The 26,243-nt window shown below is 51.3% G+C and overlaps 1 protein-coding gene across 3 annotated transcripts in view; it reads left to right on the forward strand.

Annotated features, from left to right (window-relative positions):
* TCF20 (transcription factor 20) overlaps positions 1–22,191 on the forward strand; it is a 94,078-nt gene extending 71,887 nt beyond the window's left edge. Inside the window, exons 3-6 of one of the 3 annotated variants that reach the window (XM_070371488.1) lie at positions 6,676–6,769; positions 14,024–14,073; positions 15,074–15,201; positions 20,897–22,191. In XM_070371488.1, coding sequence (XP_070227589.1) covers positions 6,676–6,769; positions 14,024–14,073; positions 15,074–15,157 — 228 coding nt within the window. In that variant the 3' untranslated portion in view covers positions 15,158–15,201; positions 20,897–22,191. The remainder of the gene's footprint in view (positions 1–6,675; positions 6,770–14,023; positions 14,074–15,073; positions 15,202–20,896) is intronic. The other 2 variants (XM_070371489.1, XM_070371490.1) reach the window with 2 other exon arrangements.
* The last annotated feature ends 4,052 nt before the right edge of the window (positions 22,192–26,243 follow it).

A 26,243-nucleotide genomic window follows, 5' to 3' on the forward strand; every position in this document is an offset into this window, starting at 1 on the left:
TTTTGGAAATTAATCCCTTGTCAGTTGCATCGTTTTCAAATATTTTCTCCTCTTCTGTAGGTTCTCTTCTCATTTTGTTTATGGTCTCCTTTGCTGTGCAAAAGCTTTTAAGTTTAATTTGATCCCATTTGTTTATTTCTGTTACTCTTGGAGGCGAATCCGAAAAGATATTGCTGCAATTTATGTCAAAGAGTGTTCTGCCCATGTTTTCCTCTAGGAGTTATACTTATAGTATCCAGTCTTGCATTTAGGTCTTTAATCTACTTTGAGTTTATTTTTGTGTATAGTTAGATAATGTTCTGATTTCACTCTTTTTTTCATGGCTGTGCCCCGCTGCAGTTGCCTTCAGTAGTTGTGCTTACAGACTCTACGTGCAGGTTCAGTAGTTGTGATGCTGGGCTTAGTTGCCCCGAGGCATGTGGTATCTTCCCTGACCAGGGATCAAACCCATGCCCCCTGCATTGGAAGCATGGAGTCCTAACCACTGTACCACCAGGGAATTCCTGATTTTATTCCTTTTGATGTGATGATAAGTGGGATTGTTTTCTTAATTTCTCTTTCTGATCTTTTGTTGTCAGTGTGTATTTGTAGCAATGCAACAAATTTCTGTGTCTTAATTTTGTTTTGTATCCTGCAACTTTACTGAATTCACTGCTGAGCTCTAGTAATTTTCCATTAGTATCTGTAGAATTTTCTATGTTTAGTATGTCATCTGCAAACAGTGACAGTTTTACTGCTTTTCCAACCTGAATTCCTTTTCTTCTCTGATTGCTGTGGCTAGGACTTCCAAAACTAAAATAAAAGTGGAGAGAGTGGGGGTCGTTGTCTTGTTCCTGATCTTAGAGGAAATGTTTTCAGCTGTTCATCACTGAGTCTGATGTTAGCTGTAGGTTTAGCCACTTTTTGTTGTTGTTTTTGGCTGTGCCACACATCGTGCAAGATCTCTTAGTTCCCCGACCAGGTATTGAACCCACACCCCTTGCATTGGGAGTACAGAATCTTAACCACTGGATGGCCGAGGGGGTCCTGGTTTAACTGTTTTTAAGTACATAGTTCAGTCATGTTAAATACCTTCACACTGGTCACCACCATACATTCCCATAGCTCTTTTCAGCTTATAGAATTGAATCTCTGTATCCATTAGACAAGACTCCACAGTTTCTCCTCCTTCTAGACCGTGGCAACCACCAGTATAGTACGATTATTCTAAATACCTCATATAAGTTGAGTCATGTGTTACTTGATTTTTTCTGACTGACTTACTTCGCTTGGCACAATGTCCGCAAGGTGCAGCATGTGTCAGAATGTCCTTCCTTTTTATGACCAAATAATATCCCATTGTATGTGTATACTGTACTCACTGTCCGTTCATTCATCAGTGGACACTTGAGTTACTTCCACATTTAGGTGTTGTGAATAATGCTGCTACAAACAAGGGTGTGCAGATACTTTTTAGACTTTGCTTTCATTTTGGTGAGATATACACTCCAAAGTGGACTCCTGGACCACATGGTGATGCTGTGTTTAATTTCCTGAGGATCTGCTGTAAGTCTCCCAGTGTTTGTGCTATTTCACATGCCCACCGGCGGTGCCCACGTGCTCCAGTTTCTCCACAGCCTTGCCGACACTGTTGTTTCCTGTTTGATCGTAGTTATGAGTGTGACGTGGTATCTCGTTTTGGTTTTGATTTGCACTTCGTTACTGATGAGTGATGTTGAGCATTTTTTCCTGTTTTTTGGCCATTTGTCTACCTTGTTTGGAGAAGTATCTTCTCAAGTCCTTGGCCCATTGTTGAAATAGGTTGGGGTTTTTTGCTTTGCTTGGGGGTTTTGTTGTTATTACTTGGTGGAGTTTTAGGAGTTCTCTATAGATTCTGGATATTAATCCCTTATATGCTGTTAGGAAAAGGTCCAACTTCATTCTTTGGCATGTGAATATTCAGGTTTCCTTGCACCATTTGTTGCAAAGACTGTCCTTTCCCCATTGGATGATCTTGGCACCCTTGTCAAAAATTGTTTGATCATATATGGAAGGGTTTATTTCTGTGCTCTCTATTCTCTTCTGTTGGGCAATATCTCTGTTTTTAATGCCAGTCCCATGCTGTTAATTACTGTAGCTTTGAAGTTAGAAGCATGAGTCCTCCAGTTTTGTTCTTTTTCTTTCAAGATTGTCTTGACTATTCAGGTTTCCTTAAGATTCTACATGGGAATTTCCTGGCAGTCCAGTGGTTAGGACTCCATGCTTTCAGTGCTGAGGGCCTAGGTTCGATCCCTAGTCAGAGAACTAAGATCCTGCAAGATATGAGGCCCAGCAACAACAAAAAAGATTCCACATGAATTTAAGGATAGCTTTTTTGACTTTTGCAAAAAACTTTGTTGGAATTTTGATTGTGTTGACTCTGTGGGTCACTCTATAGATATTTTAATAATACTGAATTTTCTAATCCATGAGCATAGGCTGTGTTTCCATTCGTATCTTCTTTAATTCCTTTTGGCAATGTTTTGTAGTTTTCATTGCACAAGTCTTTCACTTCCATAGTTAATACTTAAGTATTTTATTATTTTGATGCTATCAAGAATCAAACTGTTTTTGTTATTTCCTTTTCAGATTGTTCATGTATAGAAAGGCAACTGATTTTTCTGTGTTAACTTAGTATCCTGCTACTTTGCTGAATTCGTTTATTAGTTCTAGGGGTTTATGTGTGTGTGTGAACTCCAGAGTTTTCTATAAACATAATATTCATATCTTCAAGCAGATAATTTTACCTTTTTCTTTCCAGTTTGAACCCCTTTTATTTCCTTCTCCTTCTTAATTGTTCTGGCTAGAACTTATTATGTTGATTAGAAGTGGTGAAAGCCACTGTCCTTGTTTTGCTCCTCATCTTAGAAGAAACACTACTGGTCGTTCACCATTGAATATGATGTTCCTTGTAGGTTTTTCATATGTTTCTTTTGTATCCTTTTATTCCTAGTTTGTTGAGTGTTTTTATCATACTGCTGCTGCTGCTAAGTCGCTTCAGTTGTGTCCAACTCTGTGCAACCCCATAGATGGCATGTAGCGTGTACATTTCTGTCTGTCGGACCATCCTTGCAGTCCAGGAATGAGCCCCACTTGGTCAGGATATATAATCTTTCCATGTGCTGTTAAATTCTGTTTGCTAGTGTTCTGTTGAGGATTTTTGCATCCGTGTTTATAAAGGATATTCGTCTGTAGGGTTTGTGTGACTCTGTGTGTGTGTTTGTCTTTTTCTGGCTTTGGTATCTGCTAGTGCTGGCCTCATTAGAATGATTTTGAAAATATCCCCTTCCCTTTAGTTTTTGGGAGAAGTTTCACAAGGACAGGTATTAGTTCTTTCTTAAACACTGGGTGAAATTTACCAGTGAAGCCATCATCAGGTCCAGGGCGTTTCTTTTTCGGGAGTTTTGTGATTTAGCCTTGGTAGACTTTGTGTTTCTGGAAATTTGTCCATTTCATGTATTATCCAGCTTACCGGTGCACAGTTGCTCACAGTACTCTCTTTAATCCTTTTATTTCTGTAGAATCAGTAGTGACATCCTCAGTTTGGTCTTTCTCTGTTCATAGTCTGTTCTTCTCTGTTTCGTTCATCTTTGTTTCAATCCTTATTATCCTCTTCCTTCTGCTAGCTTTGGGTTTAGTGTGTTCTTTTTGTGGTTCCTTAACTTACAAAGCTATAAAGTTAGGCTGCCTGCCCTTGGCTGGGAGCGGGAGGTGGGCAGAACCCACTGCCATTTTCTGTCCATGCCTCCCTGGGAGTCGCAGGCCTTCAGCAGACTCCAGGGCTCTGGAGCTGTTAGGCCAGATAGATTCCACCAGTGCAGTAACTGTCTGGGCATGGAGACAGGTTCCCGGTGCTACCTGCTCTACAGTCTGCCCAGAATCCCAAAATCTGCATTTTTAACACGTTTCCAGGTGATGCCAACGCTGCTGGTCCAGGGACCACACTTTAAGAAGCCCTGAACTAAATGCTATAAGGTCCTTTCTCTAAGGCCCGAATAGGCCCTGCAGGATCTTTCTCCTCTGGAAGTAATACAGTAAATTAATTGCATGTTTTTGTTTGTTTGTTTGTTTTGTTTTTTAATTAGAAGAAGCATCATTTTACTGGTGTCATTTCCTGGTGAGGGAGTTTGCTTTTTTTTTTTTTTTTTTTAAATGAGAAAAATGGGGCCTGTGGGCTGGTTCTGTCTGGGCAAGAAGTTTTGTGAAGCCCTGCCAGGGACACAGGGGCATGTGTTGAGGTGGGAAGGAAATGGACAGTGTTCAGACCCAAGGGGATGACAAGGCTCCTCCGCTGGTGGCTCATTGCCGGCCTGTGTCTGGCGCATGGGTATCTTGGGTCAGGTTTGCTGAGCACTTTTGATCCAGCCACTGTTAAAAGCCTGGATTAACACATTCAACCTTCCCAACATCTCTGTGAGGGAGATCATACCAGCAGGTCCACGTCTGCAGACTGAAGAGACGAAGGTTAGGACTTTGACCAAGAACAGCACAAAGATGGGCAGCAGTGGAGTCACTTAACTAAGGAATGACTTGGATTCCAGAGTCCACACCTGTAGCCAAATACAGCCAGACCTCGAGTACTGGGTCCCTTCCTGCTTGTCAGGATATTTGGACTGCAAGTTACAGAGTTAAACTAAAGAGTGTGTGTGTGTGTGTGTGTGTGTTTTAAGAAAAGTGTCCTCCTCCTCAACAGGTCTGGACACAAGGTGGTCCTGTGCTCAATTATGTCCCAGAAATCCAGACCCCGCCCGCTCTGTCGTGCTATGGTGCTCAGCACGCTGGGCTCTGTCTCCCGGGCTGTTTCCTTGTGGTGACGAGAGGGTTGTGACAGATCTCACCATCCCCTCCTCACAGAGGCCGAGTGAGACGGCGACTGACTGTCCTGCTTCCTGTCCCTGGGTAGAGGCCTAAACTTGCTCAGAAATTCTGTTCTCTTCAGACTTTACTGCCAGAAATGTTTGACACACCCATTCCTCAATGGCCACCAGGGCAGGGAGGGCCCGGAGCGTGAGCCCCCTGGGTGGCTGACCGCTCAGGGCTCCTTTAGGAGAAGGGGTGTGCCAGAAAGGCCTGTGGGTGGCCATGGAGGAGTTAGCCACGCTCCTTCTCTCCGGCTGATGATTGAGACCTCTGTTCTGAAGGGACCCTGTGGCACTGACAAGGGCTGCCTGAGACGCTGCCAACCGCCCTTGGTTTACCCTGGGCCAGGAAGTCTTATTTCTTGGCAAGGGAGTGAGGGCACGTGGTTGTCAGCACCCGGAAGGATGTCGCTCTTCCAGGGCTCTCTCAGCACCCTGTTCCTGCCCCGGTTGCCTCTGGAGGAGGCCAGGTGTGGTCAGCCAGGACTGGCTCTGACCGGGCGGGGGTTTCTCCCCGTCTGAGGCTCCAGGCACCTCGTCTGAGATCGGGGCTGTCACAGGCTGGCTACGACCAGACGGGGCACATCCAGCGATGGCCGCCGCACGGTGCAGGGCGACTTGGGCCGCGCTGTGGCTGCATCCGTGTAGTTCTCCGTCGGCATCAGCATCAGGGCGCTCGATCCAGCTCACTGTCACCCTATTGCTGCCGCTGTGGGTTAGGGGCGTCCACCCCATGGCTCTGTCCAGGCGGGCTTCATGAGCCCCGCTCTGTGAGGCGTTCCCGACTGCTGCAGGCCTGTGAGCCACGTGGACCCTGACGGGCTGCCATCCCAGGCAACAGAGCAGAGATGGAAGGGTGCCCTCTGGTCCCCTTTGTCCCTGGAGGGGTGCGGTGTGTGTTGGGGCGGGGGGGCCATTTTCCACAAGTGTAACTGCTTATGGAGCACTTTTATTTTTCCTAGAATCAAGAACAAGCGTCCACCTGTTCAGGTAGCCTCATCTATGTGGCCTCAGCCACCAGAAGAGTCTGCGCCTTTGCTCAGTGGGGCCAGTGGGGCTCATTTCACAAATGTGATTCTTGTTGACACAGAACGAGCACGCACGGGCAGCTGCATCACACGCTAGAGGTGTGCCCCACTTCATGAAAACCTGAGCATAGGAGGAGGAGCGTCTCAATTATAGGATCATGTCTCAGCCAGAAATTCATGGCAGGTTTCCTAGTGCCTTTAAAATAGGATTTGGGTATAAAAATACCGTGTGCACACAGGAGCCCGCATTTTCTGAAAAGAGAAATATACTTGTATTGGGCATTTGGGATAAGCAGAATAAAAATAAATTCTTCTTACAAAAATAGGAACTAGAAACCAAATTCCACTTTTAATTCTAAAAGACTTATATATAACTCTACTATCTCACCCTCTCCTCCTACCCCAGACTTCCACAGCAGAAATAGACAGGCAGGATCTGTAAGCAGCTCACCGAAGCGGTGAGGATGGAGGGGAGGGCAGGCAGACTCATGGGCGGGCGGGCAGCAGGAACACCAGAGGCAGGGCTGGGGGCCTGTGCATTCTGTTTGATTTATTTGTGGACGTTCGGGAGGCCTGGCCTGAAACGCTGCTGCTGGATGGCGTCCACGATGTGGTCAGCGAGTGGCGGTTAGAAATTGACAGCCCGTCCTGCCGCCAGACTCCAGTAACCGCAGAGACACGCGCTGAGGTCTGACCGACGGGGTCTGGGGCAGGCCTGGAAAAGAGGGTGTCTGGGATGCTGACACGCCTGACTTCTTCCTCCCTTGCAGAAATGTTCCCACTGCCAGGAGGCAGGCGCCACCTTGGGCTGCTACAACAAAGGCTGCTCCTTCCGATACCATTACCCGTGTGCCATTGATGCAGGTAAGATGGGACCACGGACCCTTGTTCAGAACATATGAAGGGTAGGACATGCACTGTGACTCTCTGTCTTCTTTATTGTTTGTTTTGTCTCATCTAACCCTGTTCTATTTGTAAATGCTGAAGGAACGCAGAGAAGGTACTAAAGATGAATTAAATGGGGTGATTTTTTTTATATATATAGGTTTTGTAATTCGTAACAGATTCAACTATTTAAGTGTACAGTTCAGTGATTTTTACCATCGCATTCACATAGTGGTGCAGGCACAAATCGCAGTGAATTTTAGAGCATTTTCCTCACCTCTTAAACTCCTGCCCACTGGCAGTCTCTCTTACCTTCTGCCCACTGGCAACCACGAGTCTACTTTCTGTCTCCGTGGACTTGTCTGTTGTGGACATTTCATGTGCGTGGAATCACACAGTATGTGGTCTTCGTGACAGGCTTCTGTGTGACTCCGCTTCATGATTCTCAGATTTATCCACATGGCAGCATGTGTCAGTACTTCATTTTATTTTCAAACAGTATTTGATTGTAAGGCTACACCATATTCCATCATTCCATTGATGCGCATTTAGGTTCTCCGCTGTTGTATTGCTGTGGGCAGTGGTGCTGTGAACTTTCACAGACGAGTCTCTGTGTATACCTAGTGTTTCCGTTTCTCTTGGGCATACACCTAGGGGTGGAATGCTTGGGTCACGTGGTAACTCTGTTTACCCACCTGAGGACTGATCAGACCATTCTTCAAGGTGGCTGAGTCATTTTACATCCCTCCAAGCAGTGTGTGAGGGTTCGGTTCCTCCGTCATCACCAGCACCTGTTTTATCTTCTTTTTCACCGTGGCCATCCCCGTGGGCATGAAGTGGCATCTCATTTTGGGATTTGGCTTTGCACATCCCTGGTGGCTAATGACGCTAAGCAAATCCAGTTTATTTTTCTTTTCCTGCTTATGCTGTTTGTTGCTTTTCTTACATTTGAGAACCATTGCATAATCCAAAATCACAAAGACTTATATCTGTGTTTTCGTTCTAGCCCTTACTCGAGTCTTTGATCCGTTCTGGCTGTTTTTGTGTATGGCATCCAGTTCGTTCCTTCCTTTCCACGTGGATCCCAGTTGTCCCAGCACCATTTGTGGGAAAGGCCACTCTTTGCTCATTCACTGACCTTGTCACCTTTGTCGAAAACCAGTTGCCTGTAGACGCATAGGCTTCTCTCTGGACTCCCCAGCACCTCACGTCTTGGTTATGGTGGCTGTAGTAGACTTTGAAAGTGAAAAGTGTCAGTCCTCCAAGTTTGTTCCTTTCTTTCAAGATTGTTTTGGCTGTTTTGGATCTTTTGCTGTTCAGTGATGAATTTTAGGATCAGCTTGTCCATTCCTGTGGGTGAGAGAGGAAACAGCCATTGAAACTTGGATAGTGATTACACTGATTCTGAAAATCAATTAGGGAGTGCTGCCATCTTGGTAATAATGTATCCTCCAATCCATGATCATGAGGTATCTGTCTTTCCATTTATTTCAGTCTTTAATTTCTTTCAATACTGTTTTATAATTTTCAGAGTAGACGTTTTGCACTTTCTTTGTTAAATTTATTCCTAAGTATTTTTATTATTTTTAGTACAATTATAAATAGAATTGTTTTTTTAAGTCAGTTTTCAGGTTGTTCACTGTGAGTGTATAGAAGTATAATTGATTGAGGTATATGTATTGATCATGGATCTTGGAACTCTGCTCAACTCATTGATTAGTTCTAATAGTGGTTTAGTGGATTTCTATAGACAAGATACGTCACCTGCAAATAGGTCGTTTTACTTTTTTTCGGGTCAGATAGATGCCTTAGTTCTCTGGCTGGATCTTCCACATAACATTGGGTAGAAGTGACAAGAACTGGTGCGCTTGCCTTGTTTCTGACCCCTTATGATGATAGCGGTGGGATTTTCAGAGACGTTCTTGATATGGCTGAGGAGGTTCCCTTCTGCTCCTAGTTTGATGTGTGTTTTTATCATGAACTGGTGTTGGATTTTGTCAGACATTTTTCCAGTTCTCTGAGGTAATCAGAGTGGTGTTTTGCACTGTGACAGGTGTTGGAAGAAGGATCCCTTCTGTCTGAGAAGTGCCATCCGGTGAGCAGTGCAGGAGACTCGAGTCTGACTCAGAGCTTCAGCGCCTGGGAGAATCCTCTTTCTTTCTCCTGACTCATAGCTCTTTGTTGATTGTCTTCACCAATTACTTTTTGAGTGTTAGATGGGTCTGACACCTTCACCTGGCAGGTTGCTCATAATGCCGGCAGTCAGGATGGAGGAAGAGAAAAGGGGCAGACAGATGAGAGTGCTGACGGAGCCTGGGGGCTGAGCAGGTAACAGCCATGCAGAGCGCGGAGCACTTGGAGTCGGATCTGGCAGGCAAGGAGTCCAAGTTCCTCTCGACCACCCTTCACCCCGCTCACCTATACTTGCTGAAGTGCGCCCCCCTGCCTCTCATCGTCCCTCCTTTCCCCCTCCCTTTTCTCTCCTTTCCAGGTTTCTGTAGGGGCTGCAGCTGAAAAGAATAAGAAAGGGAATTCCCTGGCAGTCCAGGAGTTAGGAGTCTGGGTTTTTACTGCCGGGCGCCCAGGTTCAGTCCTTGGTTGGGAGCTAAGACCCCACGAGCCACATTGGCACAGCCAAAAAACAAGAAAGATAATGCTCTAACTTTATGCTGAAGTTAGATTCTGGTGAAAGTGTGTTTGCACACGCTGAAGGGCAGCCGGTGGCCAGGACCCCGTGTGGCCAGAGGGGAAAGTGGGCATGAGAAGAGAGCCTTGAAATGTCAGCTCAGGGAGTTTGGGTTCCAGTCCGTCCCTTCCGTCCTGTCCTCCTCTGTATGTTTCCAGGTTGAATCTGAGCTGTAATTCACCTGGACCATGGTCTAGGGTGTTCTGTAGAACAGCCGCTAAACCCTTCTCTCTCAGGGCCAACCACTGCCTTTGCTCATTTTCATGATGCAGTCAGGGTTCTGTCAGAATGTTTTGTTTCTTTTTCCAGTTTAAGCTTCGTGGTCTTTAAATGAAGATTTTTAAGTCTCGGGTTTTGGGCAGTGGTTTGTAAGTTTTATGGGGGAGAGGCAGCAGGAATTACCTCTCCCGTTAGTGGCCAGTGACCGGAGGTCCCCTGCACAGGGCTCTGCACAGGAGCACCAGGTGGGCCGCCTCGCCCCTGCAGGCGTGCTCCCGGTGCACTCGGGCACCTGCCTCCAGGCAGCGCCTCCAGGGATTGAGCAGTGCTGCGCGATAAACTTGCTGCGGTGGGGGAATGTTCTAGACCTGTACTGTCCAATGCAGCAGCCACAAGCCATGTGTGAGCGCTTGGAAGATAGCTAGTGGAAGGGAGAGACTGAGGTTTTATTTTGTCTTACTTCCCTTGGTGGCTGGCAGCACAGGCCCAGCCACCTTGGTCAAGACGGGCGGTGGGGGTTCTTTGGGAAGGGCCCTGGGCTCTCCTCCCTCTGATGGAGGAGGCAGGGCCAACTTTGCCAGCTGAGGGTTAGGAAGTCAATGACTTGCTCGTCGCTCTCTTTGAGCCTGTCTGGTGTGGCCTGCCAGGTAAACTGGTAACATCTCTGTTTGGCAGAAGTTGGTGGCCGAGTGTCCAGGCAGAGGGGGGCTGTCTGGGTCGGGGCCCTGGCCCTCTGGCTTTGCTGCCCCAGCCCTGCACATACTGCTCCTCAACATGGGACTGGCCCCGAGCAGCAGCTTCGCAGGGTGACCATGTCTGGGGCATGTGTTGGTCTCTCTGATGACCTGAGTCATAGTGACTCAGAGCCTGTGTCACTCTGCGGACTGATGCCTGGATTTATCCACAGTCCTCCCAGGAATTCTGTAAGTGGTGAGTTTTTGTGTCTGGAAAAGCCTTCATTGATTTCTTTTCTTTCTAATTATAATAAAAATAAGTTCTCTAGTCAAGTCCCCCGTCTCTGTGTAGACTAAGGAACAGTTTAGCATTTTCATCTCTGCCTTCTTGCCAGCTGCCCAAACCTTAGAGAGCCGTTGGTAGTGAAAGGAAAACTTTTACTTCTGGGCACGTCTCCATGGAAACCTGAGGATCTGTGGCTCCAGCTAACCGCGGTCACACACTCGTGACGTCGTGGTTCACTCTTTTGTGCTGCTCGTTACGTCACAGACACGAGATTTATCTCCCAGAGGAAGAGGCAGTAATAAGAGCATGAGCACCAGTTAAAACAGAAAAAGATGAAACGTATTTACTGCAGCGAGCCACGACACAGAGGCCAGAGACAGAAGGCCTGCGGTGGCTCGGCAGTAATCCCACTGTGCGTTAGTGGTCTTGCCTAAAGGGGCTTCAAGAGGAAACACAGCTGGGAATTTCACCTGCGGCCCCCCTTCCTGCAGCATTTTAAAGCTGCTCTCTCTGCCGACTTTGATCTTGGCAGGGGGTTTAGAGTCCCTGATGGGCTCTGTAAAATGACTGGTGGTCTGGCCACTCCCTGGAAAGGAGCTGTCTGCGTCACAGAAGCCAGTTCAAGGCCTTCCTCTGCCCTCTTCCCACTTCCTCCGGCCCCAGGAGACTGCTGCTTGGTGTGAGGCTGCTCAGTGAGGCGGGGTGAGGCTGGCGGACCCCCCAGTCCCAGCCTGGTTTTGCCAGTGTGAGCACTCGGTGTAGCCCTGAGAGACCGTAGCTGAGCTGGAGGCTGCTGGGGTTCAGTAGACCCCAAGGACACGAGATGGCCTTCTGTTTTCTCCCTCCCTGGGCTCACCACCCTAGCTGGAGCGTATGTGGGTGCGTGTGGGTATCTGAGGCCCCACATAGCTTGTGGCGAGAAGCTCAGCAGAGTCCTCCACCCCTACGCCTAGAGAGGATTCTCAAAGCGGAGCGCTGGCCTGGGGTGTTGGCGTCTGTGTCTGGAAGCCACCCTGCCGACTCGGCAGCCTGGTGAGTCTCTGCTGGCCTGTGTGGTGCTCTGACTTCACCGTGGGAAAGTGCTGACCGGGCCCTCTGCACTGGGTAGGCCAGGGGCTCACGGAAGCCAGCGAGCCGCCGTGCCTGCTGCGAGCCTCCCGCCCCTCCTCACTCTCCCCTGGGGAGGCTGGCGGGAGGCAGTCTAGAAGAGGCTCCCCGGCCCCTGCAGGTGTCTGCGCTCTTCAGCTGTGCTTCTCGTCCTGCCAGGAGGGGGAAGTGCATGTCCTGCGGGCCTGTGACCTCACCAGAATGAGGAGCGCCTTTGCCCGCGTGGGAGGCCTTGTGAGAAGGTTTCGTAGATTGGTTAAGGACACTCCGTTTCCAGAAGTACCAGGGACTAGTTCCAAATTGCCTTTAGCGTTCACTTCTATTGTTTTATTTCTTTTCTGCTTTTTAACTTCGAGGGAACATGTTTCCTAACTAGAAGCACATTTTACTAATGGTTCATCGCTGCTGGTCACTGTTTCATGGCTGTGTGAGGGCCATCTCAGACCTCTGCCTTCCTGATGGTATCTTTTCCAACTCACGCACCCCCTCCTCATTTCTGTAAACCCCTGGGGTGGGAGGGTGGCCTCGCCCCGCATGGTCTGTGCCATCTCTGCTGGCATGCTGTGGCCACTGCCCAGGTGAGGCGAAGGCGCCTCCTTCAGGCTCCAGCTGTCCACCCCTGCTGTCCGGGAGCTCTCTGGCTAACTGGAGCGGCAGGAGCCTGGGTCACACTGTGTACTTGTGGGTTGTAAATTAGCTCATTTCATTTACTGCTGTGCTGTTTGCTTGAGGGTGTGAGGTGAGGCACAGATGAGCAGCACTTGCTGTTGCCCGAGCCCTCAGGCTTGCCTGGGGCTGAGAGGACTAAATCAACCCAGTCCGAGGATCCTGGGACTCCAGAGGGGAGGTGGCTCAGCCAGATTGTGAGAGGGTCTCTGTTGGTTTGTATAAAATGTAGAGAGTCTCAGAAGTTTCCATTTGCGTATCCCCTTGCTTATTATTATTTCACTTGAAATCTGTGGCTACACAGGCCGCTCATCTGGACCTCGCTTTAAAGCTGAGTTAAATTGTAAATTTAACAAGGCTAAGTACCATGCCGCCCCCTGCCATGGTGTCTGGGAGCTCTCTGAGAACGTGTGACCAGTATTAACATCCTGCCACCACCTCTGGCTCTGGGGCTGAGGATTCACAGCCCCTCGTGGGGTTTCACTTTCCCCTGCAGCCTTTAGTGTGGCTTGAGGAGCTTCTCCAGCATCTCCATGGTTCAGGGGAGAGGGCGGCAGCAGGGCTGGGCCTGGCCTCCTTTCTGCCTCTGACCTGTGACTTGACAGGAGAAAAGAGGCCTGTGGATTCAGTGTTTTCACAAGGAAGCCTTGGCGTGGGCCTGTGGAGTGGGCTTAGCCTAGGATAAGAAATTCTAAAAAGAACATTTACTGGAGATTGTTAAAACAACAGGATATGATCATGGGAATACAGAAAAAATAAAATTAGTGTCTACTTTGCCAACAAAGGTTCGTCTAGTCAAGGCTATGGTTTTTCCTGTGGTCATGTATGAATGTGAGAGTTGGACTGTGAAGAATGCTGAGCACCAAAGAATTGATGCTTTTGAACTGTGGTGTTGGAGAAGACTCTTGAGAGTCCCTTGGACTGCAGGGAGATCCAACCAGTCCATTCTAAAGATCAGCCCTGGGATTTCTTTGGAAGGAATGATGCTAAAGCTGAAACTCCAGTACTTTGGCCACCTCATGCGAAGAGTGGACTCATTGGAAAAGACTCTGATGCTGGGAGGGATTGGGGGCAAGAGGAGAAGGGGACGACAGAGGATGAGATGGCTGGATGGCATCACTGACTCGATGGACGTGAGTCTGAGTGATCTCTGGGAGTTGGTGATGGACAGGGAGGCCTGGCGTGCTGCGATTCATGGGGTCGCAAAGAGTCGGACACGACTGAGCGACTGATCTGATCTGATCTGATAATCTTACTATCCAAAGAGTAAGATTTCGGATACTGTTATATTTTGGTAGATCTCCTTTGTCCTTTATGCGTAGAGACATTGTGACAAACGGGATTGTACTTGCACACGTGTGTATCCGAGCAGTGTGCATCGTGTTTCCCCATGCTGTTACCTATTCTGAAACCTTGTCTAACCGACTGATAGTCCACCATGTTGAGGTGCCATAGGCTATTTGGGAGTGTCTCTCATGTTCTGCTATTAAAAATCACAGTGCGCGGTCCTCTACCTCCATGTGTGACCCCCACCCCACGCCCCTCAGGCTGTGCCCCACGCCAGGCTCCTCCTGACTGTCCCCTCTGTCTTGCAGATTGTTTGCTCCATGAGGAGAACTTCTCGGTGAGGTGCCCCAAGCACAAGGTGAGTCAGCCTGCAGAGCCGGTGCTCCCTGCAGGACTAGGGGGTCGGGGGCTCCTCCTGAAAGACCTGGAGACCTGATATTCAGTCTCAGGCCAGGGCTTAGTGGGTGGAGGGGCAAACAGCCCTGTGATGTGGGGTCAGCACCATGTGGTGGCGGAGCTGGGGAGAAGGTGTTTGTCTGTTCAGAGAAATGCACGTAACTCCTGGTTTCCGCCTTAGTTTAGTGGAACCCCAGACCACAGACTGGCGTGGGGTGAGGTTGGCTGTAGGCCTGGATGCAGAGCAGAGGCGTCTTCCCCGATTAGAGAGAGCTGACGCCCGGCTCTCGGGGAAACGCCATCCCCGCCAGGTTCTGCTTCCACAGGTGCAGCCCATGGTGTCTGCATTTGGTTCAAGAGTTGGTCTTTTGGTCGCCTCTCAAATTTAGGAAGGGAAGGAAGATGCGGGCGGAGTGTGTGAATGGCCTATTTCCAAAACACCACTCACGGGTGTGGGGAGGGGAGGGTGTGGAGAAGGGACCCCCAGGAAGGGCTGGGCTGTGGAGGCCTCCACCTGGCGCTCCTGCAGCGGCGGCTCTCCTCCGGCTGAGGTCACACTGACCCCTGGTGGCCACTCGTGCTCACGGTCTTCAGTCTCCACTCAGTGGGGCCAGAAGGTACTAGAAAGAGGTCATCTTGACAGTCTGCCCTCAAATTGCTTCTGAAGGATGCTTACTGATGCTTTTCTTTAAAAATTATTTCCCAAGATGGATCCTTGGATCTTAGAATTTTCTCTTTATTTTTTACTTCATTTGTACTTTTTTTTAAACTTCCCTTTTTGAAGGGTCACATTTTGCGTCAGCAAACCCTGTCTTGAGTATCTCCTGTATGTCGTGCAGTACTGACTCTCTGCTTTTTCTTTCCTTTTCCATGTGCGTTCCTTGCCTCACCTCCGCCCGCCCTGACCCGCACGCTCGTTCTCTGTCCCTCCTGTCTCGTCTCCTTGGCTTTGCCGGCGTCAGCCTCCCCTCCCATGCCCTGTCCCCCCCTTGCAGAACAAGACAGCGAAAGGCAGCCTCAGCACAGAGCAGTCGGAGCGGGGGTGAGGGGGGCAGTGTGCTCGTGGGAATGGAAAGTACAGCAAGCACAGGTGAGTCGGGGCCACCGCCCCTGCGGACTGCGATGGGGTGTCGTGGCCTCTGCCTCCTGCTCGCCCTGGCCAGGCGGCACCTGGGTATCTAATTGCATGAGGCCAACACCCGGTGGATAAAGCACTTCTCTGTTTGTTGCTTAGCCCCCCAGAATACGTGTAGAAAGATAATGTGGGGCTTTAAAATGGTTCCATCGTCCACTAGGGATCAGGGGGCTGTTCCTGAAGGCAGGCCTTGGGTGGGGCTCCTGGGGGCAGCTGGCTTCCGGGATGGAGCCTCTAAGGTGGGGCTGCTTTTGCCTGCAGCCCTCGCTCTTTCCCCGTCTCAGAAAGGCTTCTCACCAGAGATCTTTTCTTTTTTAGTTTGCTTGATGTCTCTAAAGCTTGGGCTTCCCTGGTGGCTCAGACAGAAAGAATCTGCCTGCAGTGTATGAAATGCAGGTTCCATCCCTGGGTCGGGAACATCCCCTGGAGAAGGAAATGGCAACCCACTCCAGTATTCTTGCCTAGGAAATCCCGTGGACAGAGGAGCCTGGTGGGCTACAGTCCATGGGGTCGCAAAGAGTCACGACTTAACGACTACACCACCACCACAGCTCTAAACCTTTGAGTGAGTTCTCCTTTGAAAAACAAAAATTCCCCAAGTTTTGTTATGTGAAATCTTCCCCTGCCTCCCGGTGCTATGAAAGATTCCTTTCATATAAGTGGAAAGGGAAGGAAAATCCCCTCAAAGATTCAGCAGACTTTAGCACATTTAATTTTACTTTTAAAATTCTCAGGAGATTGAGTTGTGCTTTCCATGAGTGTGTCTGTGGGTTCGTGGTCGGGGCTGGTAGCGTGTGCCTGTGAGAGCAGGATTATATGACTTGGGTCTCTTGAAGCAATGAGCCCGCAGTGCCCACCTCCACCCAGCCTTCCACATCCTCCCCGTCCGTACTGAGTCACTGAGGGAAAAGCAAAACAGATTATGAGAAGAAGAAGCAAAATGTAACTAACCTGGAGCACTTGCTTCTACAGGATGGGGCAGGCAGCCAGTTGTCTCAGAAATGTTCATTAAGGGATTATTTCTCTTCAGGTGAGAGCATCTGTGTTTACTCCAGGCGTCTGCGACCCACACACTGGTGTGCAAGGCCTGGCTCTCTGGGGCAGCACTGTGTGCCTGAGTCTCTGGAATGTTCCCTCCCCCTTGTTACGAATCTTCCCCGGGGCCTCAGCAGGTAAAGAATCCACCTGCAGTGCAGTGCAGGAGACAGGAGACCTGGGTTTGATCCCTGGGTCAGGAAGATCCCCTGGAGGAGGGCATGGCTACCCAACTCCAGTATTCTTACCTGAAAAATCCCATGGACAGAGGAGCCTAGAGGGCTACAGTCCATGGGGTCGCAAAAGTCAGACACGACTGAGCATCTGTGTTACAAGGGGTGGGAGTCTGCCTAAAATTCATCCCGGGACGTGGCAGTTTTCATCTGGCAAGTCACTTGTTTCTTAGGTGGGTCCCAGTACCAGCCTCCAGAGAAGGCCCTCGGCTGGGTGATGAGCCCGTGGGGGTTACAGTGCTCTCATGAAGGTGTCCAGTGAGGACTCCGCACTCTCTCTTTTCTCTCCTGCTTTTCCACGGGTGGGGGTGGGAATGGAGGGCACGGGGATGGGGGCGGAAAGCTGGCCACCACGAGGAGCTCTCCGAGTCTAGAACCTGCAGGGTCCAGTGACCCTCAGGCCAGCAGCAGTCTGGGGGATTTCCAGGCCCATTTCTGTTGGCCCTTCCGCGTGTCCCTGGGCTTGATGGTGTCACTGTTTCTGAGCGGCTCTGCCACCTTCCCAGCCCTGGTGTTTAGAGCCGCTTGGAACGGAGGCCATGGGGAGTGTTCCCGGAAGTGTCTGGGAAGAGCCGGTTGGGGAAGAACCATGAGTTACTTGGGGCCTTTTGTTCTTGTCCTGGAATCCCAGGCTGTGTTTGAGAAAAATAGGAAGTCTGGGCCCAGTTTCCTCTTGGAAATTTTAATTTTGTTCATCCTCGCCTTCCTCTCTGCCCATTCTTGGGCTCTGCCAGCTGCCAGAGCCCTCCGCTCTCACAGGACGACAAGCCTCATGGTTCATCCTCACAGGGTGGGTGTTGCTGTCATGTTTATACCAAAGAAACGAGGCGCTGAGTGATCGAGTGGCCTGTCCCTCCGTTTGGGGTTGTTTCAAGTCTGTTGAGGTCAGACCTTTCCCTCTTGGAGGGAAGGGAGGGACAGAGCGCCGTCTCGTGCCCCTGAAGTGCTTGTCAAGGCAGGGCCCTTCTCCTGGGTTCGCCCGCCCTCTGCAGGTGGTGGGAAGCCCCAGCGTGAGGGGCGGACGCAGCCCCTCCCTTCAGGGAGCATTCACCTTGGGGTCTGTGCTGGGGGCGCAGGTCCACCATCACAAGGTGGGGAAGGGGCAGCGATTATTCCTGTGGTGTGGAGAGTGCTGTGTGACAGCGTCAGCCCACTTAGCATCTCTGTGCTTCAGTTCCTCCTTCTGTGAAAAGAGGACTAACGGTGGCCGGCCTTGTGAGGATGCAGTTAAGAAATGTCTCCACCGTGCCCGGCGCAGCCGTGTCTGGCAGAAAACGCCAGGGCTGAGGGCATGGAGATGCGAGTTCTCATCTCCCACTGCCACGTGAGGTACCTGACCAGGCCAGCTGTGCCCAGGAGGAAAGGTCAGTGGGCGGCCCCCTCCCGGGTCTGCAGGTGCAGGAGCTTTGGCCAGCCACTTCCGCCCTCTCCCCGGCTCGAGGCAGCTAGTGGACGAGGCTCCTCGCCCGTCCCTCGTTCTCATTGGCTGTAGACATGGAGGCCCCATTCCCACCCGGCCCACCCAGTGGCGGGAAGCCGTGACCTCCGTCCAGCTCTGCCTTGTCCTGGGTGCAAGGTTAGTGCCCAGGGTCATGTCCCGGGTCCTCCTTCCCGCCCACCCCGCGGCCCCGCACGCACTGCCGCTCTGCACCAGCTCCTGTCTCTCCTCGACTTGAGGTTCCCGCCACCTGTAGGGCCAAGTGCAGCTCCTCAGCTCACCTCCGAGGGCCCTGGGGTCACCTCCTCTGACTCCTCAGCGCCTGGCCGCCTCCCTCAGGGGTCCTGTGCCCACACTCAGCTCCCTGGGCCGTGGTGCTGTGCCTTGTCTCCGCTTTGGGTCTCAGCTTCAGGGCACGTCCTCAGAGCAGCCTTCCCAGTCCCCTTGTCCCCACTCTGCCACCTCCCTGGCGTCACCATGGTTTCGAGTCGCTGGTATGTTCACAAACCATCTGCATCTCCACTAGACTGTCCTCCCACAAGGACGGGGCAGCTGTCTTGGCCTCTTCATGCACTGGCCCAGGATTTGGGGGGAGGAGGGCGTGCAGGGTAGTTCCTGTCCTCATGGGGCGGCCCAGGGAGGAGGGCGCTGACCTGATGGCGTCGGGCGGGTGCAGGCTCCTCACGTGCTCCCCAGCAGGCTCAGGTCTCAGCTTACAAAGGCGAGGGCAGCCTCAGCCAGATGGAGGTCCCCCCCAGGTCCAGGCGGCCGAGGTGAAGCTGAAGGGCAGCAGGAAGAGGCTGATGGGAATGCTTTGGCCTGGGATGAAGGCCCGATTGTTCGCCAACAGCCGAACACACCGGTGCCTTACTACAGAGAAGAGAGCGGCCTCAGCACAGAGGGCCGCCCGCTCACTCACGGGCCACGGCTCTGCCCTGGTGCTGTCTCCTCAGCCACCTCCGGCGCCTTTGGACAGACCTGAGCAATGGAGGCTCCAAGGCAGAGTCCCAGGGGCCCAGTCAGAAGAGCTTTGCTGACCATGAGCCCCAGTCCCAAGTCTAACCAGCCCAGGGCTTTGGGCTGCACAGGTCCCCTCCCTCAGGGCTTTGTCTCCAAGATGATGGGGGTGGCGGCGGGGGGGTCAGGCCTCGCAGTGTTCCAGTGAAGAAGTGTCTGTAGGGCTCCTGGCATAGTGCCTGGCCCCTACTAGATGTTTCGAGAGTTTTCTTCCCATTCTTCCTACTAAAGGAATAGTTTTTAGGAATAATGGAGAAGTTAAGGCTCCATTATATTCAGGGTCAGTCAGGTATCAGACCCTGGGGAGGTCCCTGCGGGGAACGCCGGAAGGCCGGGCACTGGCAGCGGATATGGACGGATATGCCCAGGCCCCCCAGTGGCACCAAGGGAAGGAGCCCAGGCCAGCGGCCTGCGGAGCCCTCCGGCCAGGCAGACCCTGGTGCCGAGACCACCTGCATTCTAGAGGGTGCAGGCTGGAGACTGCCAAGTGCTGGGGAGAGGGCAGACCCTGCTCCTGGCCCTCGGTCCATGAGCTGAGCTTTGCAGGATGTGCGGGCACTTGTCCTCTGTTCCCGCCCATGGCCCACATCCCCGGCAAGATTTGACCCCTTTGGTCCTTGTTTGAGGCCCCCTGGCAGCCCTGCCCTGGCATCGCCTTGATAGAGGGCCTTTGGTTCCTGGGGCGACACCAGAGAAGGCTGCTTCTTCTCCCCCTTTCCTGGCAGCCTTAGCATCAGGAAACCAGAGTGGAGAGAGTCCGTGCTGGGGGAGGGGGTGCTGGGGTGACTCCCTGGGTGCGGGGGAAGCCACTCTGTGGCCCATGGCAGGGTGGCTCAGCTCCTGGCCCCGGCAGCTGGAGGCCCAGGGTCTGCTTTTGCCTGAGGGCGGCGATGCTGTCCTGCTGCCCTGCAAGCCCCTTACTGTTATTCATGTTTTCTGCCAAGCAGCTAGGAATCTCTTTCTGGCAAGGGCTGGCGGGAATGTCTGTTCTTAGCTTGTATACACAGGCTAGCCTTAACTAGTTTGTGTATTAGTAAGTTTTACAGAAGCAGAAAAGGGACTGGTGATGCCTGGGTTTTCCTGAGGTCTATTGGTTGGTGGAGGGCACTGGAAAGGGTTTGAGGAAGAAGCCAGGTGAGCCCCCGCGCGCGCACACACACACACACACACACACACGGGTGTCACCACACGTGGCTCTTGGCCTAATTTTTCTGGACTGAATTCCTGGAAATTGCTGTGTCTCTGAGATCCTTGCACACGTAAGGACCCATGAAGTATCCTGAGGAGGCCCTTGGTACAAGCCCGCGTACCCTCGGTGGCCACCAGGAGAGTCTTCCTAAACCTGGGGCCCGGGCCAGAAGGAGAGACAGACGCCAGTGGCAGGGCCTGGGGAGCCCCAGAGGGTGACCTGAGAGCCGCCCTCCCCTTGGAGCTCCCGGGAGTGTTCTCTGTTAGCTGTGAGAGCGCCGCCTGTGGCTGGAGGGGACCGGGGCATGGTCCTGTGGTCCTGAGCCGGTTTTTCCATATCAGCTGGGTGCTCAGCCACCTCTGTGAGGACAGGTCCCCAGGCCCACGTGCTGAGTCCTGCTATAGGCCCCAGGGGGCAGCATCCTGAGCAAGGGTCACCCCAAGAGCTGCCCCACTGCAGGCAGCCCCACCTCGGGGGTCAGGGGAGTCTCTCCTGGTCTCGGCTCCCTCCACACACTGGGGAGGGGCACTCCGAGTCCATACCCAGTGCAGCTGGCCAGGTCATTGCTGCCTTTACCCTGTTTCAGGCCCAGAGCCACACAGCCGGCTCTACCACGGGCCCTGGGTGTCTCCGGTCCCGGCTGCCAGTCCCTGCAGAGTCGCGCCACCACAGAGCAGGGGCTGTGGGCTGCAGCACCATGAAGAGGTTCCCAGCACCCAGTGTCTGCTTGTCTTGCAGGTGAGACTGTGGAGATGAGAAGGTGGTGGATACTCGTGATGGAATGGAAACGGTCCTCCTGTGCAGCCACACCCCACCCCGCCCCACCCCGCGTGCCTGCCCGCGCCAGCACTTCCTTCCTAAGTTCTTACATCACTCTCAAACCGGTGACACCACAGGAAAGAAAGACCCAAGACGTTGGAATGGCTGTTTCCATGGACACAATCTCCATAGTGACCGTGTGGGGGGAGGGGGGAGGGGTGGGATGATGGGAAAGGGTGGGGGGAATTAAAAGGGAGGGATAAAAATATATATATATAAATCTATTTTTAGTCTGGAAAGACTTTGTTTAAATGAAAGGTGCGCTATCCCTTTTGATTCTATTTTAAAATTATCTAGTTAAAGAACTCCAAATTTGTTCCAATAACGTGAAATTTAAATGTGAAATTGAACTGAACAAACTCTGATCTCACAAGGACAGGGGTGGCTTAGATCCTTGGCCCAGCTCACACAATTCAGAGACTCTAGACCCAGGGTCAGAGGAACAGACGAACCACACCAAACCGTGTCTTTGTCAGTAATTTGTCTCAAAAGTGGGAAGGTCAAGGGGGAGGGAAGTGGGGGATGGTCCGTGTTTTCAAGAATGGGAGAATGATGTTTAAACACAAAAATAAATCTTTTTCATTTCCAGAAACACTATTTATTTATTATTTTTTTAATTTTTTTTTTTTTCGGGGGAGGGGACATTGGCGGATGCCCCAAGGCGGAGGCCCCACGGTCACAACTGTGTCCTGGGTCCTTGGCCGGTGAGAGCCCCGAGGGTCCCACCAAAGCGGCTTGGCCGGCAGGATCAAGGGATGGCTGCCCCTGGGCACGTTCCAGGCAGCTGTTGTGCCCTGACCCCCAGGGCGGATGGACAAACCTAGGCCGTAGGAGTGGACACAGGGAAGGACGGTGTCAGATGTGCTCATGGGTGGGGGGGGAGGTAAGCTGACCAGGAGCACCCACTCCACCCTTTCTTCTTTGCTTTCACTTTTATAAAGGATAAGGGAGCCTGCCAGTTGAGCAGCCCCCCGCTACATGATTCTCTATGTTGTGTTGTTTTGTTTTGTTTTGTAAATTGTATAATTTTTAAATATCTGAGTTTTAAAAAAAGAAAAAAGTACAAAAAAAAAATCTTGTTAAGGCCTTAAGAAGGGGTTAGTGCATCTTTCAGGGGTCACTCTGCCGTGGGGATAAAATAGCTGTTTCACAAACAGTTTTATTTAAAAAAATCAAAAAAAATCAAAAAAATAATAAACTTCATTTTAACCTTGTTTCCTTTTTTGTTTGAAGCAAACGTGTCTCTTTCTCCTCCCATTCCAGCCGTCAGGCTGGCTCTGATTCTGCTGCGGAGGTGGCTGCCATCAGACTGGCCCAGCCACCTAGGCCTCCCGCAGGCCCAGGGCCCTTGCAGCAGACCCTGGAATGATCCCAACCAAGGACAGTTCTAGCCGCTCAGCCTGGTGGGTCGAACTCAGCCGTGTGTGAAGATGGCCAGATTACTTGAGAGGAGGACAAAATTCCAATCAATGTGAATTTTAAAGCTTATTAAAAAATAATGCAATGTTAATGGACTTTGTTTTAAAAAACAGAAACACTGGAAGGAATGCTGTGAAGTAGAAATAAGCAATTATAAATGAGTTCTGGTGTGCTTATCAGTTTGAGGCTGCAGAAATGGCAGATTAATTTTGTTACAATGGCTCCATCCAGCAGTGTGGTCCAATTCTCATTTTGCTCCACCAGGATGGAGGTGTGGGTGGGTATGCTGTGTGGGCCACGGAACCTGCATAGGAATTATGGTTCTTTATTTCCTTGGCATCCTGTCTGGTCTTGGCATTAACACAGTTCAGATGAGATTGAGAGATTGCAGGTGTTGGGCTTAAACCACAAACCTTGAACATATCTTCAGGAAAATACTTTCCTGACAGAAGATGGTTGGTTCTTCATTTTGCCTTTTTTAAATTCTTTTGACTGGGCTGATGATACTTTGAGTAAAACACTGGTGATGGTTCCTCAAACTGGCTCCTGAAATGACCATTCACTGGGGAGTGGCCCTATTCCACGCCTCACTCCCAACTCTAGCTTTCCGGCTTCTGTAAGAAGCCTCAACTGTTCATGGGCATTTCAGCTCCTGCCACTCTTTTGAGTTCTCTGTTTTTTGGACAGACTTTATTTCTAGAGCAGTGTTAGGTTCATCACAGTGTTGCACAGAAGGTACGGAGATTCCCCATGCATCTTCTGCCCCCACACACGCACAGCCTCCCCCAGTGTCAGCGCTCCCCACCAGGGCAGTGCCTTGTCTTTGGTGAACTTGCATCAACACATGGTCACCCACAGCCCATAGTTTACGTTGGGGTTCATCTTGGTGGTGTGCGCTCTGAGTTTGGACAAACGTACAATGACATGGGTTTGCTGTTGTTTAATCATTAAGTCCTGTCCAGCTCTGCGACCCCATGGACTATAGTCCGCCAGGCTCCCCTGTCCATGGGATTTCTCAGACAAGAATACTGGAGTGGGCTGCCATTTCCTTCTCCAGGGAATCTTTCGACCCCAGGGTTCAAACCCACATCTCCTGCATTGGCAGGCAGATTACCTCTGAGCCACCAGGGAGGCCCATAATGACATGTACATACCGCCAGTATACAGAGCAGCTTCATGCTGTAAGAATTCTCTGTGCTGCCTCTCTTTATCCCTCCCTCCTCTTACCCTGGCAACCACGGATCTTTTACTGGGTCCATAGTTTTTGTGTTTTCCAGAATGTCATAGGGTTGGAGTTACACAGTGTGTAGCCTTTTTACATTGGTTTCTTTCATTTGGTAATAGGCATTTAAGGTTCCTCCATGTCTTTTCATGGCATGATAGCTCATTTCTTTTTTTTGTTGTTCAGTTGCTCAGGGTCCGACTCTGTGATGCCATGGACTATAGCACCCCAGGCTTCCCTGTCCCTCACAGTCTCCCGGAGTTTGCTTAAATTCATGTCCATTGAGTCAGTGATACCATCAAACTATCTCATCCTCTGTCATCCCCTTCTCCTCTCAATCTTTCCCAGCATCAGAGTCTTTTCCAATGAGTTGGCTTTTCACATCAAGTGGCCAAAGTATTGGAGCTTCAACTTCAGCATCAGTCCTTCCAATGAATATTCAGGGTTGATTTCCTTTAGGACTGACTGATCCCTTGCTGTCCAAGAGACACTGTTCTCCAGCACCACAGTTTAAAAAAGCATCAGTTTTTCGGCACTCAGCCCTCTTTATAGTCCAACTCTCACATCCATACATGACTACTTGGAAAACCATAGCTTCGATTATATGGACCTTTCTTGGCAAAGTGATGTCTCTGCTTGAATACACTGTCCAGGTTTGCAATAGCTTTTCTTCCAAGAAGCAAGCATCTTTTACTTTCGTGGCTGCAGTCACATCCGCAGTGATTTTGGAGCCCAAGAAAAATAAAGTGTCGCTGTGTCCGTTTCTTTTCCCCATCTATTTACCATGAAGTGATGGGACCAGATGTCATGAGCTTAGTGTTCTGGATGTTGAGTTTTAAGCTTTTTCACTCTCAGCTTTAAGAGGCTCAGTTTCTCTTCTCTTGAATATTCTGTTGCCGGGATGCACCCCAGTTTATCCATTCACCTACTGGAAGACAGTTGTTCCACTCTTCAGCAATTATGAATAAAACTGCTATAAACACAAGTGTGCAGGGTTTTTTTTTTTTTAATAATCAACTGCCAGACTGTCTTCCAAAGTGGCTGCCCCAGTCTGCATTCCCACCCACCCGCAGGGAATGAGAGCTCACCCTTGTCGGAGTTGGGTGGTGTCAGCGTTCTGGATTTTGATCATTCTATGATAGGTGTGCAGTGTTGGTGTATTTTGTAAGAGTTAAGTTTTTAAACCGCGGTTCAAAAACACAAGGTTTAGGTGACCGCCTTAACTTACAAGTTACAAGTTTAATCGCTCAGTCGTGTCCTACTCTGCGACCCCATGGACTGTAGCCTACCAGGCTCCTCCCTCCATGGGATTCTCCAGGCAAGAGTACTGGAGTGGGTTGCGATATCCTTCTCCAGGGGATCTTCCTGAGCCAGGGATCAAACCCAGGTCGCCCGCATTCCAGGCAGAATGCTTTAACCTCTGAGCCACCAGGGAAGCCTGAGGCAAGTTCACATTGTGCGGGCAAGCTCCAGAACTTTCCCGTCTTGCCCAGCCCAGTTCCCAGAAAACCACGGGAGGAATCTGCCTGCACCCCGTGGCTCCCGGCCCCGCGCCCCCGTTGTCCGCCAGCCAGACTTGCAAGCGCGGTTGCAGCCTGGACCCCAGTGGGCAGTACCGGAGTCAGGTGAGACCTCTGGGCCCACGGGAACCCCTACACCGGCCAGAGCCGGCTCCCACTCCTCCTGCCCCCCAGGCAGCAGCGGAAACTGAGGGGGGGGGGTGTCTGCCCCGGGGGCAGGGCAGGGGGCAAGCGAAATGCCACCAACTTTCCCCGCGCCCTCGCTGGGCACTGCAGCTGCCCACCTGCTTTCCAGGGAGCTTGCTCCGTGTAGCCTTGGGGGCCCAGGGCCGGGACTCCGTGCCTGGGGGCTCGGGCCCCGGGCGCTGCTCGCCAGCCATCTTGCTGACGTCTTCCCGGACTCGGGACTCAGACCCGGTCTCGGGGTCGGAGGCGCCTTCCCTGCCGGGGCCAACACCTGCGACCCCGAGGTGTGCGGGGCGGGGTGGGGGAGGGGTGCCCATCCCTCAAACACCCGCTGCTTCACCAAAGCAGAAGCCAGCAAGGGCCGCCTGAGCGTGTTTCTAAAATAATAAGCCTGCAGGAACTTAAATGCTGGCCCTCGGGCCTCATAGAAGTGTATTTCCGCTGTAGAGCAGTGGTCCAGAGCCTGAGTTTTGAGATTGACCCTAATGATGCTCTGTGACTTTGACCCACTGCTGTGACCCCTGAGACTCCATGCCTTGGAAACCATAAAGCCGATCTTACGTGGGGTGGGGAGCATGGGGCGTGAACAGCAGTGCCTGGTGTGTGAGTGCAGGGTAATCCAAGGCTACGATTGCACAAGGATTGAAACAGGGCGTTGGCCTCACGATTGAGGCCTTCCCCAAGGCCACCCTGTTCAGGACTAGAGCCCCCATCCCCGGTGTTTGGAGGGCACTGCCTGAATTACAAGCTACCTGTCACTGCCCTTCATACGCCCAGTAGAGTGACTGCAGAGGGCATGACACAAAGGGTAGATGGCAGTGTAACGGGGCCGCTGTGACAAGCTGTGACGACCATCCTGCCAGCCCCGCCAGTGCCACCGGACTCTGCCCGTCCAGGGTGGGAGATTGCTGCCAATGGA

The sequence above is a fragment of the Bos mutus genome, chromosome 5, assembly GCF_027580195.1.
Source record: "Bos mutus isolate GX-2022 chromosome 5, NWIPB_WYAK_1.1, whole genome shotgun sequence".
In the NCBI taxonomy this organism is placed as follows: Eukaryota; Metazoa; Chordata; class Mammalia; order Artiodactyla; family Bovidae; genus Bos; species Bos mutus.